We start from the raw sequence: 14,564 nt of genomic DNA, 5'->3' as shown, positions 1-14,564 counted from the left end.
CAACTTATTGCATTGATAAGTAAGGTTACCCTTTACATTAAAGGAGAAAATAAAGACTCTCTGGAGTCAGGAGGAGCCGGGCAAAGCTCCAATTTTATAGGACATTTTAAGATCTGCATGAAATTTTTGTTTAGGGAATTCGACTGAAGTTTACGGACTTCTCATTGTGTGCTCAGTTAGAATTCATCAACCCGTCCTTTCCTCTTTAAAAAAAAAAATGTTAAGACAATTTAAACAATAAATTATCTACTTTGTGAACAAACGATATATTTAAAGAAATTAATCCACAACAATCCAATGTTGAGAAATGTATATTTTATTTGGACATTGGATGGTATTTAGTTGGCGGCAACGGTCTGGTCCACCCAGGATCTGAGGGCGGTGACACGGGCATAGACGGCTGGGGTGGATGTAGAGCAGGAGGAGCTGCCCCAGGACACAATACCGGCCAGGGTCCAGGCTCCGTTCTTCTGGCACACAAGAGGTCCACCAGAGTCACCCTGAAGAAGAAAAGAAGAGACGTCATCAGAGAACTCCTCACGCCATGAAGGCTTCACTTTCAAAGAACTTTTGTTGGTCTGAGCTTTGTGCCCCCTAAATGCCCAAACATGAAATAGTTGCAGCTGCTTACGGCGATTGCTGATTATTTACAAGGGCACATAATTAATAATTAAACTAGTGGGTGACTTTTGGCACTGGGATCGTAGGTGGAAGCACAAACAAAAAGTGACCGGAGACCTCAAAAATTCCTCAGAGAAGGTCCTTGGGTCAGCGGGATTAAAGGTTATCAGAGATGTATCCTAATTTTTTTTTTTTTTAAGCAATTTGGAATTTTGAAAATTTCGGATAAGGATACAGTGTTGTCACAATAGAATTACGAATGTCCTAAATGTAACTTTTAAGGCTTTCAAAAAGAGAAGATGTCATATTTTAGTGTCAACCAGTACCTTGGTAACACATCAAATCAATTTTTGACCCTGGAGAGCCCTTGATTGCTATATTTAACCAGTTCCCGACCGGCGCACGCCGATGTACGTCGGCAGAATGGGCACGGGCAGGCATATTGGCGTACAGGTACGTCCAATCTTCAATGCCGCCCTGCCTTCGCAAGCACCCTGCCGGCGGCGCACTCGCATGCTGGTCGGGACCCCCGTGAGTCCGGTCGCGGGTCCTGCGGACTCGATCGCTGCGGGCATACCCGCGATCATCTCACGGGGCGGCTGAATGGAGAAATGCCATTGTAAACAGCATCTCCCAGTTCTGCCTAGCAACTAGTGACGCTGATCTCTGCTCCATGTGATTGGAGCAGAGATCAGTGTTCACTAAATGAAAGCCCAGCCCCCCAACAGTTAGTAACACGCCCCTAGGACACACTTAACCCCTACACTGCCACCCACTGGTTAACCCCCTTCACTGCCAGTGTCATTTACACAGGAATCACTGCATTTATATAGCACTGATTGCTGTATAAATGACAATGGTCCCAAAAATGTGTCAAAAATGTCCGATGTGTCCGCCAGAATGTCGCAGTCACAATAAAAATCGCTGATCGCCGCCATTACTAGTAAAAAAAAAAAAATTATTAATAAAAATGCCATAAAACTATCCCCTATTTTGTAAACGCTATAACTTTTGCGCAAACCAATCAATAATCGTTTATTGCGATTTTTTTTTTTTACCAAAAATATGTAGAAGAATACGTATCGGCCTAAACTGAGGGAAAAAAAATGTTTTTTTATATATTTTTGGGGGATATTTATTATAACAAAAAGTTAAAAATAATGCGTTTTTTTCAAAAATTGTCGCTCTATTTTTGTTTATAGCGCAAAAAAAATAAAAACCGCAGAGGTGATCAAATACCACCAAAAGAAATCTCTATTTGTGGTAAAAAAAAAGGCCGTCAATTATGTTTGGGAGCCACGTCTCCACGACCGCGCAATTGTCAGTTAAAGTGACGCAGCGCCGAATCGCAAAAAGTGGTCTGGTCTTTGACCAGCAAAATGGTCCGGGACTGAAAGTGGTTAAAGAGGGCGCTGATGTGTACCTCACCCCCTAGAGCTAAGCTCCACCCTCATGGCTCAGTAGTCCTTCGCCATGTCCTTAGACGAATGTAGACTCTTGACTATTAGATTAAATAAAATGTAAAAATTTATTTAAAACAAAACAATAGTGTGGCACCATCCTAGATAAGCTGCCGTTGGGTTAGGTCAATTTAATCCTCTTGGCTCCCCTGTAATCAGAGGAGCAGCTTCTGATTACTTTGGGCTGCTCTGGTTTTCATTGGTTGTGTGGGTTTGGCTGCTTCCCCCTGCCTTCTGGAGGAGTCTGGAATGTAGCGGGCTGGCAACAGCCCAAATATTCATGTGGTCCCAGCCAATCCCTGGGGGGGAGGGTGCCCAATAGGTGGCTGGGGGACTGCATAAATCACCTGAGGCCTGGAGCAAGGGGTTCTTTTCCAGGAGAAGTTCCTGGCCTGAAATGCTGCTATTCAGCTTCACATCTCATTGAGGCCCCAGTTTGGCTTGACCGGGGGGGGGGGGGAGGGGGCTGTTCTAGTGCTCATTGGGGTCCTAGCTGTGTTAGAGCTAGGGACCTATTCTACTGGATCTTGCTAGAACTGATTGAGGGACTTCACTGAGGAATTGGGGGAAATGTCTGGCTGATATTGGAAGGAGGCATCTACGGAAGTATCCAGGGACATTTGTGAGTACAGACCTGTGCATAAGATCCTAGTGAGTGCTGCTGCCTAGTGAGTGTTTCTACTATCCCTTATGCCTCAGTGCCAGGTTCTGCTGAAGTCTGGACAATTCTTATGGCGTTCTAGTGTAGCGCAGTCCCTTGATTTCTGCTGCAATGACTGTTCTAAGAAGCTTTCACAAGCTGAGACATGTCATTGGGTTTCTGCATTGTGCTTCTGGAGTATCCCACAGCTTCCTTACACTAGACATGTGCGAAAATTCGTACATTCGGGAGGATCCGAAATGCAAATTTCTATGAATTTTGTACGCAATACGGAACTTTCGTTGAAGAATTTCGGATCCAAATTCCGTTACAACAGAAACGTGACCGGTGTTTTGTTGACCAATCAGATGTTTTCTTCTGCTGCTGAGTGAGGGTTGGGAAAATTACCTTTTTTAATATGGGAGTCGGACACTGGTACTGGTAGTCGATGGGAGATTCAGAATCGGACAAAATAAGAATTTTCGTTAATTACGATTATTCGTTATGATGAAGTTAAAAACCCGGGAAGTCAGCACAGCACAGGGATGGTGGGAGCCCCTCATAATAATCACAGCACAGGGATGGTGGGAGCCCCTCATAATGATTACAGGGATGCTGGGAGCCCCTCATAATGATAAATTCATCATAAGGAACATTCATAATTGTTATGAAAAGTTAACGAAACTAATGAAAATTCGTATTTTGTACGAATCCAAATTGAATTTCGGACACGAATTACGAAATATGAATTAACGGCTAATACAAAACAGAACGGAACAAAACAAAGCTAATTTATTGACGGCGCACATGTCTACCCTACACCCTATCCAAGTTCAACTAATAATAAAGCATGAAAAAAAAGGATACGCCTCGACTATTGATTGAACCAGAAGAGTGATTGTTGGGTTACACTATTTGATTTATTATTGTTCTGTGTCTTTAAGATTTGTTCCCTTCTGTCTAGCTGAACTCTCTCTCCCACCCTAGTTCTGTATATCCTCCTCCCCTTCCTCTCTCTGGTTCATTGCTCAGTATACCATCATTGCTGTAACACCTTTACATGTGGCTTACAACACCAACGTTTTTCCACCTATGAATATCCATCATTAAACGGAACATTCGAAAGGATCCATCGTATGTCTCTTCAACAGGGAGTTATTCATTGAGTTAAGCAGTCTGAATATATATATGTAAGCCCTATATGAAGCTGGAGATAAGGTTTATGGCCTTGTAGTTGAACCAGAAGAGTGATTGTTGGGTTACACTATATGATTTATTATTGTTCTGTGTCTTTAAGATTTGTTCCCTTCTGTCTAGCTAAACTCTCTCTCCCACCCTAGTTCTGTATATCCTCCTCCCCTTCCTCTCTCTGGTTCATTGCTCAGTATACCATCATTGCTGTAACATCTTTACATGTGCCTTACAACACCAACGTCTTTCTACCTATGAATATCCATCATTAAACGGAACATTCGAAAGGATCCATCGTCTGTCTCTTCAACAGTGAGTTATTCATTGAGTTAAGCAGTCTGAATTGATGCAAGGGATAAATAGAACACCGGGTCATGTAAGCCCTATATGAAGCTGGAGATAAAGTTTATGGCCTTGTAGTTGATTCAGAACAATGATTGAATCTGTGTGCCTGGCTTCTGATACACTAGTTACGGGAAAGAATCTAGGGACTACCAGTGGGGCCCATTCAGGGGCAAGCTCTACATTCGTATGTAGAGATACCCAAAGACGTCTCTAAGGGGCCTTGGAATCATTATGTATTGGATCTAGTTCCCCCAGCGGTTCCCCAGCTGAGCAATAGTTTCTAACTGAAATCCAAAGTTTATTGTACCATGCAGGAGGAAACACCGGAGGCACCGGCACAGATCATGGTGTCCCTGATTTGGGATCCCCAGATTTATGAAATATGAATTAACGGCTAATACAAAACAGAACGGAACAAAACTAAGCTAATTTATTGACGGCGCACATGTCTACCCTACACCCTATCCAAGTTCAACTAATAATAAAGCATGAAAAAAAGGATACGCCTTGACTATTGATTGAACCAGAAGAGTGATTGTTGGGTTACACTATATGATTTATTATTGTTCTGTGTCTTTAAGATTTGTTCCCTTCTGTCTAGCTGAACTCTCTCTCCCACCCTAGTTCTGTATATCCTCCTCCCCTTCCTCTCTCTGGTTCATTGCTCAGTATACCATCATTGCTGTAACATCTTTACATGTGGCTTACAACACCAACGTCTTTCTACCTATGAATATCCATCATTAAACGGAACATTCGAAGGGATCCATCGTATGTCTCTTCAACAGGGAGTTATTCATTGAGTTAAGCAGTCTGAATATATATATGTAAGCCCTATATGAAGCTGGAGATAAGGTTTATGGCCTTGTAGTTGAGTCAGAACAGTGATTGAAGTTGTGTGCCTGGCTGCTGATACACTAATTACGGGAAAGAATCTAGGGACTACCAGCAGGGCCCTTTTTAGGTCTGAGCCCTACATTCGTTTGTAGAGATACCCAAAGACGTCTCTAAGGGGCCTTGGAATCATTATGTATTGGATTCTGGTTCCCCCAGCTGAGCAATAGTTTCTAACTGAAATCCAAAGTTCATCGTACCATGCAGGAGGAAACACCGGAGGCACCGGCGCAGATCATGGTGTCCCTGATTTGGGATCCCCAGTAGCTCTGGCAGCTGGCGGTGGTCAGGAGAGGAAGAGATGCCTGCTGGAGCTTAGATGGGGTGTTTTGTGCTGAAAGAGAAAAAAGGAAGAATGCAAAAAAAAAAAAATTAAAAATGTGTAACGGCATTATCATCACATCTCACTTCTACAACCCTTCATCTTGTTAATTCTTTGCACTGTCTAAAGGAGCACAGAATAGTCATTATCGGGCTTATTTCTATGCAATAGAGGTCAAAATGAAAGCTTGTGAAGCCTACATCAAACAAGCAGGCTATCACATAATGCACACCCCGAATTATTTAAAATGCCTTTACAATGCGTGAAGAATTTCTTCTCAGCGTTGTTCTGCTGGATGGGGGATTGGGGTTACAGCTGAAGGACATGGCCATTGACTTGAATAAACTGTGATTGGCTACTGATTGTCCACTCCCCTGCTTGCACACAAACTGCAGCTGCTTTGGCGGCATGACTTCCACCTGGAGACACTGCCAGTCAAGCCTGAGCAGGCCTAAGTAGGCGTGTCAGCTTGTGATGTCACAGGTTGGCCATGGAACTACAAGAAGCCCTTGAATCAGTAGGACATTGGAAGAATCACCAGGGCTTGGACACATTGCAATGCATTATGCTTATTTATTTTTTTAAACTAAATGTAATTCCCTTACTGGCAGCACTGGTGTATCCCCATCCGGTGGTGATGCATCTTTCTCCTCCATTGAAGACATCAGCGGTGGCAGCAAGACACACGGGGGAAATGCGGCTGGTGAAGGTGGCGGGAGTGGCCAGCTTGATCAGGGTGATGTCATTGACGATGGTCTGGGAGTTGTAATTGGGGTGTCTGAAGGCCTGAAAAAAAAGTTATGTTAGAATCAACTTTCTGGAAATGTAACTAAATTCAACCAGATAAATCCAACCAACCCTCATACACGGACCCTGTAGTTGTATCGGAATGCCCGTGTGATCCCCAATAGTACATGACTGTTAGGCTTTAAGGACAAAAGAGCAAAAATGAGTTTATTTAAAAAAAAAGAACTTACTCTGCCGACAGCAATTTTCTGGGTGGCCTCAGTGTTTACAGAGCGGTCAAATGCACCCAGGACCACGCGGTGGGAAGTTCTGGATGGAAGAGAAAAATGGTCGTTAGTTGCCATAAGGCTGATTTGACAATTCAGATGTCACCTCTAATTTTGAACCTCAGAATTTTTCACACTTCTCAGCACTTTCTAAATTTATAATTGAAAAATCAAAAAGAATATATATTTGGATTCCTGGTTGGAGGGGGGAGCTTTTCCCTGGTGACGCTGCTCACGGGCTAGCGCTTCTTTCCAGAGTTCGAATCAAACCACCCCAGCAGGAATTTGCAGGGAAAAAATATAGGAACCCCTTACGTTTTAACTCATGGCAAAAGTTGATATAAGCTTTCTTGTACAGAAGGGTAATCATTTTGGTACTTTCAGGCTCCACGAGCATTATCTGTCTGGGTCTTATTACCCAAAACACCCAACTCTATAGAAGCCATGGTATGCATGTCATGGACTGCCATGAAATAGAAGCTGTGTGTCTGTGCCATAAACCAACTGCATGAACAGACAGTTGGATAAATGGTTCTATATTTAGGATGTATCCGGTCTATAAACCAGAGGCTCTGGATGGACAGTTGGATAAATGGCTCTATATTTAGGATGTATCCAGTCTATAAACCAGAGGCTCTGGGTGGACAGTTGGATACATGGCTCTATATTTACGATGTATCCAGTCTATAGACCAGAGGCTCTGGATGGACAGTTGGATAAATGGTTTTATATTTAGGATGTATCTGGTCTATAAACCGGAGGCTCTGGATGGACAGTTGGATAAATGGTTCTATATTTAGGATGTATTCGGTCTATAAACCAGAGGATCTGGATGGCAGTTGGATAAATGGTTCTATATTTATGATGTACTCGCTCTATAAACCAGAGGCTCTGGATGGACAGTTGGATAAATGGTTTTATATTTAGGATGTATCTGGTCTATAAACCAGAGGCTCTGGATGGACAGTTGGATAAATGACTCTATATTTAGGATGTATCTGGTCTATAAACCAGAGGCTCTGGATGGCAGTTGGATAAATGGTTCTATATTTACGATGTATTCGGTCTATAAACCAGAGGCTCTGGATGGACAGTTGGATAAATGGCTCTATATTTACGATGTATTCGGTCTATAAACTAGAGGATCTGGATGGACAGTTGGATAAATGGTTTTATATTTAGGATGTATCTGGTCAGCCACTCCGGATGTACAGATTACCAGTGAAGCATTGCAGTGAAAGTTGACATTATAGTAGAATACTAGCTTAACAGACTCACGTGACTCCACAGTGGGCAGCGGTTATAACCCAGAGACTGTTGATGAGGGACCCACCGCAGAAGTGGAAACCAGAGGTGTACTGTGGAAGAAGAGTCATTAGATCAATGATCAGAAGTAAGCTCCTCCCTCCTTAGACCTCAGCATTGCAGTTTTTTTTGTTTTTAAGTCACCTGAAGAGTGCACCTAAACGAAGACACTGTAGGTAATGGTGCAGGTCAGATATCTGTGTTAGGGTCCTGTTTGTGGGGCCTGTGTACCCATATTCCTGAGTGTTGCATTTTGAGTGCAATCTATAGGGTGCAGCGATGGGCACCTACCTGGTACACTTCATCACAGAATCCTAAAGTTGACTGCTGTGAGGGCATGCTTTTCCCTTCATGAAGGTGACCAACCACAGAGGAGCCATGGTAATGAATGGGAAAAGGACATTTGCCCGGTGACCAAAAAACAGATGAATTATAAATTAGACTGTTAAAGGCTGTCTGTGTGCTGGAGACACAATGGGAAATGAAAGGAAGTCTCCCCAAAGTGAACAGAATTCTTATTCTAGAGGGCTATCATGAGAATGGATCCCAAACACCTCTGCCCGCCCCTTCCCCCACCCCCCCATAGTGACCATTTCCAATTTTTTTTTTTTTACTTCTTCTTACATGTCCCGTATTGCAATTAAAAACTTGACAAAAGTCCTAACCCACCCCCACTTCATCTAAAACTTAAATAAACTAGCCTCAACATTTTTAAGTTTAGCCCAACATTGGGAGGCCAAAGCTTCGATCAGAAAACTGGATGGCAAAAAGCGGACATTTAAAAATGTGAAGGTCACATCAATCATGGTGGTCATATACTTGGTATATAAATGACGTAACGTTATGCTATCTAGTTTCTGTAATACGACTTACTGGATGAAAAACTCTATGAATCCAGAGGCTCTGGGTATGAAAAACCCTTCCTAGTTCCCCTCTCTAACATTGTCTTATAAGGTTCTGGAGCTCAATGACAAGGGACAACGGAGAACTTTTGGTCTTACCTGCAGAGACACCTGCCAGGGCCAAGATCCAGAGACGGCATTCTCGCCGTTCACAATCCTAGCATAGCCGGAGATAACGGGCTTGATGGCGGGAACACCGCAGCCTGAAGAAAACATATATTTAAACAATGCATACAAGTTACTGTATACTATACCCTATATAATATAATGCAACATCTTTTAAGTCTGTAGCTTGTCTACTTACACTCATAACTAGCATTACATTTAATTGTAGCACCCACTTAGTAAGGCTGTTAGGTAAATGTAGTTTTTGGTTTGCTCTGTAATCAGAGGGTTTGATTGCTCCTCCCTGTCTCTAAAATAAGTTTCTGGATCTTCCGGTGAGAGCATTCAAATGTCCAGCCTGAGTATTGAGCAGGGCCTAGCCAATTCCTGGGGAGGTGTGCCCAGATGGTGGCTGGGATGCTGTTAAATAGCCTGGAGCCATGAGGTCTTTTTCCCCCTAGTGGGGATGGATCTGTGGAGGTGTGAGGAAGGGGGAGGCTGCTTGCCCCTGGGGCCCTTTGGACTGAATACTGGACTACTTTACCAGAGGCCACACCTAAGGACTGGTTGTGTTCCAGGATCCTGTAAGTAAAGCCTCTTTATGGTCCCCAGCTGTGAATTGTGCACTGTTCTGGGCTGCCTTTACCTGTGCTGCAATTATTTCATGGTCCCCAGCCATGAATCGTGCACTGTTCCAGTCTGCCTTTACTAGTGCTCCAATTATTTCACAGTCCCCAACCTTGAATCATGCAGTCTGCCTTTACCTGTGCTGCAATTATTTAATGGTCCCCAACCATGAATCGCGCACTGTTCCAGTCTGCCTTTACCTGTGCTTAAATTATTTCATGGTCCCCAGCTGTGAATCGTCCACTGTTCCAGTCTGCCATTACCTGTGCTGCAATTATTTCATGGTCCCCAGCCATGAATCGTGCACTGTTCCAGTCTGCCTTTACCTGTGCTCCAACTATTTCACAGTTCCCAACCATGAATCATGCACTGTTCCAGTATGCCTTTACCTGTGCTGCAATTATTTCATGGTCCCCAGCCATGAATCGTACACTGTTCCAGTCTGCCTTTACCTGTGCTCCAATTATTTCATGGTCCCCAGCCATGAATCGTACACTGTTCCAGTCTACCTTTACCTGTGCTGCAATTATTTCATGGTCCCCAGCCATGAATCATGCACTGTTCCAGTCTGCCTTTACCTGTGCTTAAATTATTTCATGGTCCCCAGCTCTGAATCGTCCACTGTTCCAGTCTGCCTTTACCTGTGCTGCAATTATTTCATGGTCCTCAGCCATGAATCCTGCACTGTTCCAGTCTGCCTTTACCTGTGCTCCAATTATTTCACAGTTCCCAGCCATGAATCATGCACTGTTCCAGTCTGCCTTTACCTGTGCTGCAATTATTTCATGGTCCCCAGCCATGAATCGTACACTGTTCCAGTCTACCTTTACCTGTGCTGCAATTATTTCATGGTCCCCAACCATGAATCATGCACTGTTCCAGTCTGCCTTTACCTGTGCTGCAATTATTTCATGGTCCTCAGCCATGAATCCTGCACTGTTCCAGTCTACCTTTTCTAGTGCTCCAATTATTTCACAGTTCCCAACCATGAATCATGCACTGTTCCAGTCTGCCTTTACCTGTGCTGCAATTATTTCACAGTTCCCAACCATGAATCATGCACTGTTCCAGTCTGCTTTTACCTGTGCTGCAATTATTTCATGGTCCCCAGCCATGAATCGTACACTGTTCCAGTCTACCTTTACTAGTGCTCCAATTATTTCACAGTTCCCAACCATGAATCGTGCACTGTTCCAGTCTGCCGTTACTTGTGCTGCAATTATTTCATGGTCCCCAGCTGTGAATCGTACACTATTCCAGGCTGCCATTACCTGTGCTGCAATTATTTCATGGTCCCCAACCATGAATCATGCACTGTTCCAGTCTGCCTTTACCTGTGCTTAAATTATTTCATGGTCCCCAGCTGTGAATCGTCCACTGTTCCAGTCTGCCTTTACCTGTGCTGCAATTATTTCATGGTCCTCAGCCATGAATCCTGTACTGTTCCAGTCTACCTTTACTAGTGCTCCAATTATTTCACAGTTCCCAACCATGAATCATGCACTGTTCCAGTCTGCTTTTACCTGTGCTGCAATTATTTCATGGTCCCCAGCCATGAATCGTGCACTGTTCCAGTCTGCCTTTACCAGTGCTGCAGTTATTTCATGGTCCCCAGCCGTGAACCATAGACTGCTCCAGCTTACCTACACTAGTGGTATTGCTACTGCGAAGGAAGTATCTTCTGCCAACAATACCTGATGTTTCAGAGTATCCCACATCACCCCAAATTCCCTCCCAAGTTCTACTGGCAAATAAACTTTAAAAGAAGACCCCTAGACTGACCAACGAGCCAGAGTGAATGGACCGTTGTTGTCGTGTGCCTGGCTGCCTCTACACTGTTTGGGAAGGAATCTGTTTAATCTACAGTGGCCCCATCATGGGAAAGGCTACGTACTGGAGCTCTTTTGGAGCTTTTTAGTTTTCATATAATAGAACAAATATTAAAGGCAAAGCTTTGAAAATCCCAAACATCTATTCTCTAGAGTTTTACTTGCTTCAGTATCTCATAAATAGTAGGCAGGAAGTCAATAAACAAAATTACCAAAAGTATTGGGACACCTGCCTTTACACGCACATGAACTTTAATGGCATCCCAGTCTTAGTCCGTAAGGGGTCAATATTGAGTTGACCTGCCCTTTGCAGCTATAACAGCTTCAACTCTTCTGGGAAGGCCGTCCACAAGTTTTAGCAGGGTGTCTATTGGAATTTTTGACCATTCTTCCAGAAGAGCATTTGTGAAGTCAGGCACTGATGTTGGACGAGAAGCCCTGGCTTGCAGTCTCCGCTCTAATTCATCCCAAAGGTGTTTTATTGAGGTCAGGCCAGTCAAGTTCCTCCACCCCAAACTCGTTCATCCATGTCTTTATGAACCTTGCTTTGTGCACCAAATCATTTGGTGGAGGGGGGATTATCGTGTGGGGGGGGGGGATTATGGTGTGGGGTTGTTTTTCAGGGGTTGGGCTTGGCCCTTTAGTTCCAGTGAAGGGAAGTCTTAAGACGTCAGCATACCAAGACATTTTGGACAATTTCATGCTCCCAACTTTGTGGGAACAGTTTAGGGGACGGCCTCTTCCTGTTCCAACATGACTGCCCACCAGTGCACAAAGCAAGGTCCATAAAGACCTGGATGAGCGAGTTTGGGGTGGAGGAACTTGACTGCCCTGTTTTTCAAGGGTTGGGCTTTGTTTAGGGTTAACAGTTAGGAATAGAAGGCTAACCCTAGCATCTAACCTTAACCCTAACCCTTAACCCTAATCTCTAACCCTAACCCTTAACACTTACTCTAACATTTAACCCTAACATCTAACCCTTGCGCTAGCATTTGAACCTAACATTTAACTGTAGCCCTAACCCTTAGGAGGAACCTGACTGGCAAGTTTAGGGTGGAGGAACCTGACCTCAACCCGATAGAACACCTTAGCCAGGCATTCTTGCCCAACATTAGTACCTGACCTCACAAATGCTCTTCTGGAAGAATGGTCAAACCTTTCCATAGACACCCTCCTAAACCTTGTGGACGGCCTTTCCAGAAGAGGTGAAGCTGCTATAGCTGCAAAGGGCCAACTCAATATTGAACCCTCCGGACCAAGACTGGGAGGCCATTAAATCTCATGTGCATGTAAAGGCAGGCGTCCCAATACTTTTGGTAATATAGTGTATTTGTTCAAAAAGGTTCTGCGTTCTCCACCCATCTTTGATAGAAACAGTTCTATCAGCTAGGCACTCTATGAAACGATGTGTATAACTCTTATCAGTAAAATATGCGTAAAAACGCACAGTGTTATGAATTATATTATATATTACAATGTAGCACAAACAGTGCGTGGCGTACTCACCATAAGCTCCGCTGAACAGGGCCAGGCAGGACAGGAACCACAGGATTGCCATTCTGTTATTTTATTCGGTTGAGTCGATGATGGTAAGACCCTGCTCAGCTTTTATACCGTAAATCAGCCAATCAGGGAGGAGCTCTGGACCTATAATAAGGACTATTTTAGGTCACCTTATCAGGATACCTTGAAGTCCAGATATTCCACCAACTTTGCCAAAAAGAAAAGATAATGAGGCTGCAGGTGTTACAGTCATTATTCAATTGTTCTGTCTTGCTGAGTCCATGGAACGCAGTACATTATCTGCATCATGTTACAGGAACAAAGAACGGGTTTCAATGGAGATCTGTCAAGGAGATCACCCCAAACTATGGTTACACTTCTGCCATTTCTTTTGCCATCCTTATGTAGCACTGACTCCCGAAGGAGCGGCTGATTTAATTGGGCTTACCGTTACCTTCTTGACCTCGTGTGTGCCTAGGTCAGTGATTCTCAACCAGGGTTCCTCCAGAGGTTGTAGGGGTTCCTTCAGCATTGGGCAATTTCTGCCTCTTAGATAAGTTCCCACCGACACCATTGATCTTTTTAGCTATCAATAAGGAGGTAATTCTTCCCAATGACCACAAGTGTGAGGACCATTCTTCCCAATGCCCACAAGTGTGAGGACCATTTCTCCCAATGCCCACAAGTGTGAGGACCATTCTTCCCACTGACCACAAGTGTGAGGACCATTCTTCCCACTGACCATAAGTGTAAGGACCATTCTTCCCACTGACCATAAGTGTAAGGACCATTCTTCCCAATGATCACAAGTGTGAGGACCCTTCTTCCTAATGACCACAAGTGTAAGGACCATTCTTCCCACTGACCACAAGTGTGAGGACCATTCTTCCCAATGATCACAAGTGTGAGGACCATTCTTCCCAATGCCCACAAGTGTAAGGACCATTCTTCCCAATGATCACAAGTGTGAGGACCATTCTTCCCACTGACCACAAGTGTGAGGACCATTCTTCCCACTGACCACAAGTGTGAGGACCATTCTTCCCAATGATCACAAGTGTGAGGACCATTCTTCCCAATGACCACAAGTGTAAGGACCATTCTTCCCACTGACCACAAGTGTAAGGACCATTCTTCCCAATGACCACAAGTGTGAGGACCCTTCTTCCCAATGACCACAAGTGTGGGGACCCTTCTTCCCAATGACCACAAGTGTGAGGACCATTCTTCCCACTGACCACAAGTGTGAGGACCAATCTTCCCAATGACCAGAAGTGTGAGGACCATTCTTCCCAATGACCACAAGTGTGAGGACCATTCTTCCCAATGACCACAAGTGTGAGGACCATTCTTCCCAATGACCACAAGTGTGAGGACCATTCTTCCCAATGACCACAAGTGTAAGGACCATTCTTCCCAATGACCACAAGTGTAAGGACCATTCTTCCCACTGACCACAAGTGTAAGGAGGTAATTCTTCCCAATGACCACAAGTGTAAGGACCATTCTTCCCAATGACCACAAGTGTGAGGACCATTCTTCCCAATGACCACAAGTGCGAGGACCATTCTTCCCAATGACCACAAGTGTGAGGACCATTCTTCCCAATGACCACAAGTGTGAGGACCATTCTTCCCAATGACCACAAGTGTGAGGACCATTCTTCCCAATGACCACAAGTGTGAGGACCATTCTTCCCAATGACCACAAGTGTAAGGACCATTCTTCCCAATGACCACAAGTGTAAGGACCATCCTTCCCAATGACCACAAGTGTAAGGAGGTAATTCTTCCCAATGACAACAAGT

General features: G+C 44.1%; 1 protein-coding gene across 1 annotated transcript; it reads right to left on the bottom strand.

Annotated features, from left to right (window-relative positions):
• Window positions 1-300: 300 nt before the first annotated feature.
• Window positions 301-12,839, bottom strand: LOC143976243 (chymotrypsinogen A-like). The gene is made up of 7 exons (XM_077478655.1): window positions 12,761-12,839; window positions 8,793-8,896; window positions 7,765-7,844; window positions 6,451-6,529; window positions 6,079-6,259; window positions 5,352-5,485; window positions 301-500 (listed from the first exon to the last, which is right to left on the bottom strand). The coding sequence occupies exons 1-7, from the start codon at window positions 12,810-12,812 to the stop codon at window positions 339-341; spliced, it is 792 nt and encodes a 263-aa protein (XP_077334781.1). The 5' UTR covers window positions 12,813-12,839; the 3' UTR covers window positions 301-338.
• Between the last annotated feature and the right edge of the window lie 1,725 nt (window positions 12,840-14,564).

This window comes from Lithobates pipiens, unplaced genomic scaffold (genome assembly GCF_037356315.1).
Source record: "Lithobates pipiens isolate NorthernLeopardFrog02 unplaced genomic scaffold, aLitPip1_a1.2 Scaffold_13, whole genome shotgun sequence".
Taxonomy (NCBI): Eukaryota; Metazoa; Chordata; class Amphibia; order Anura; family Ranidae; genus Lithobates; species Lithobates pipiens.
This window is presented reverse-complemented; position numbering and strand designations above follow the sequence as displayed.

Excerpts from the sequence above, each read along its gene's own strand:
- LOC143976243 (XM_077478655.1), bottom strand. The coding sequence starts at position 12,812 with ATGGCAATCCTGTGGTTCCTGTCCTGCCTGGCCCTGTTCAGCGGAGCT. Across the intron at positions 6,530-7,764 it reads GCTGCCCACTGTGGAGTCAC|AACTTCCCACCGCGTGGTCC; the intron begins GTGAGTCTGTTA and ends TCTTCCATCCAG. Across the intron at positions 5,486-6,078 it reads GGGATACACCAGTGCTGCCA|CACAAAACACCCCATCTAAG; the intron begins GTAAGGGAATTA and ends TTTCTCTTTCAG.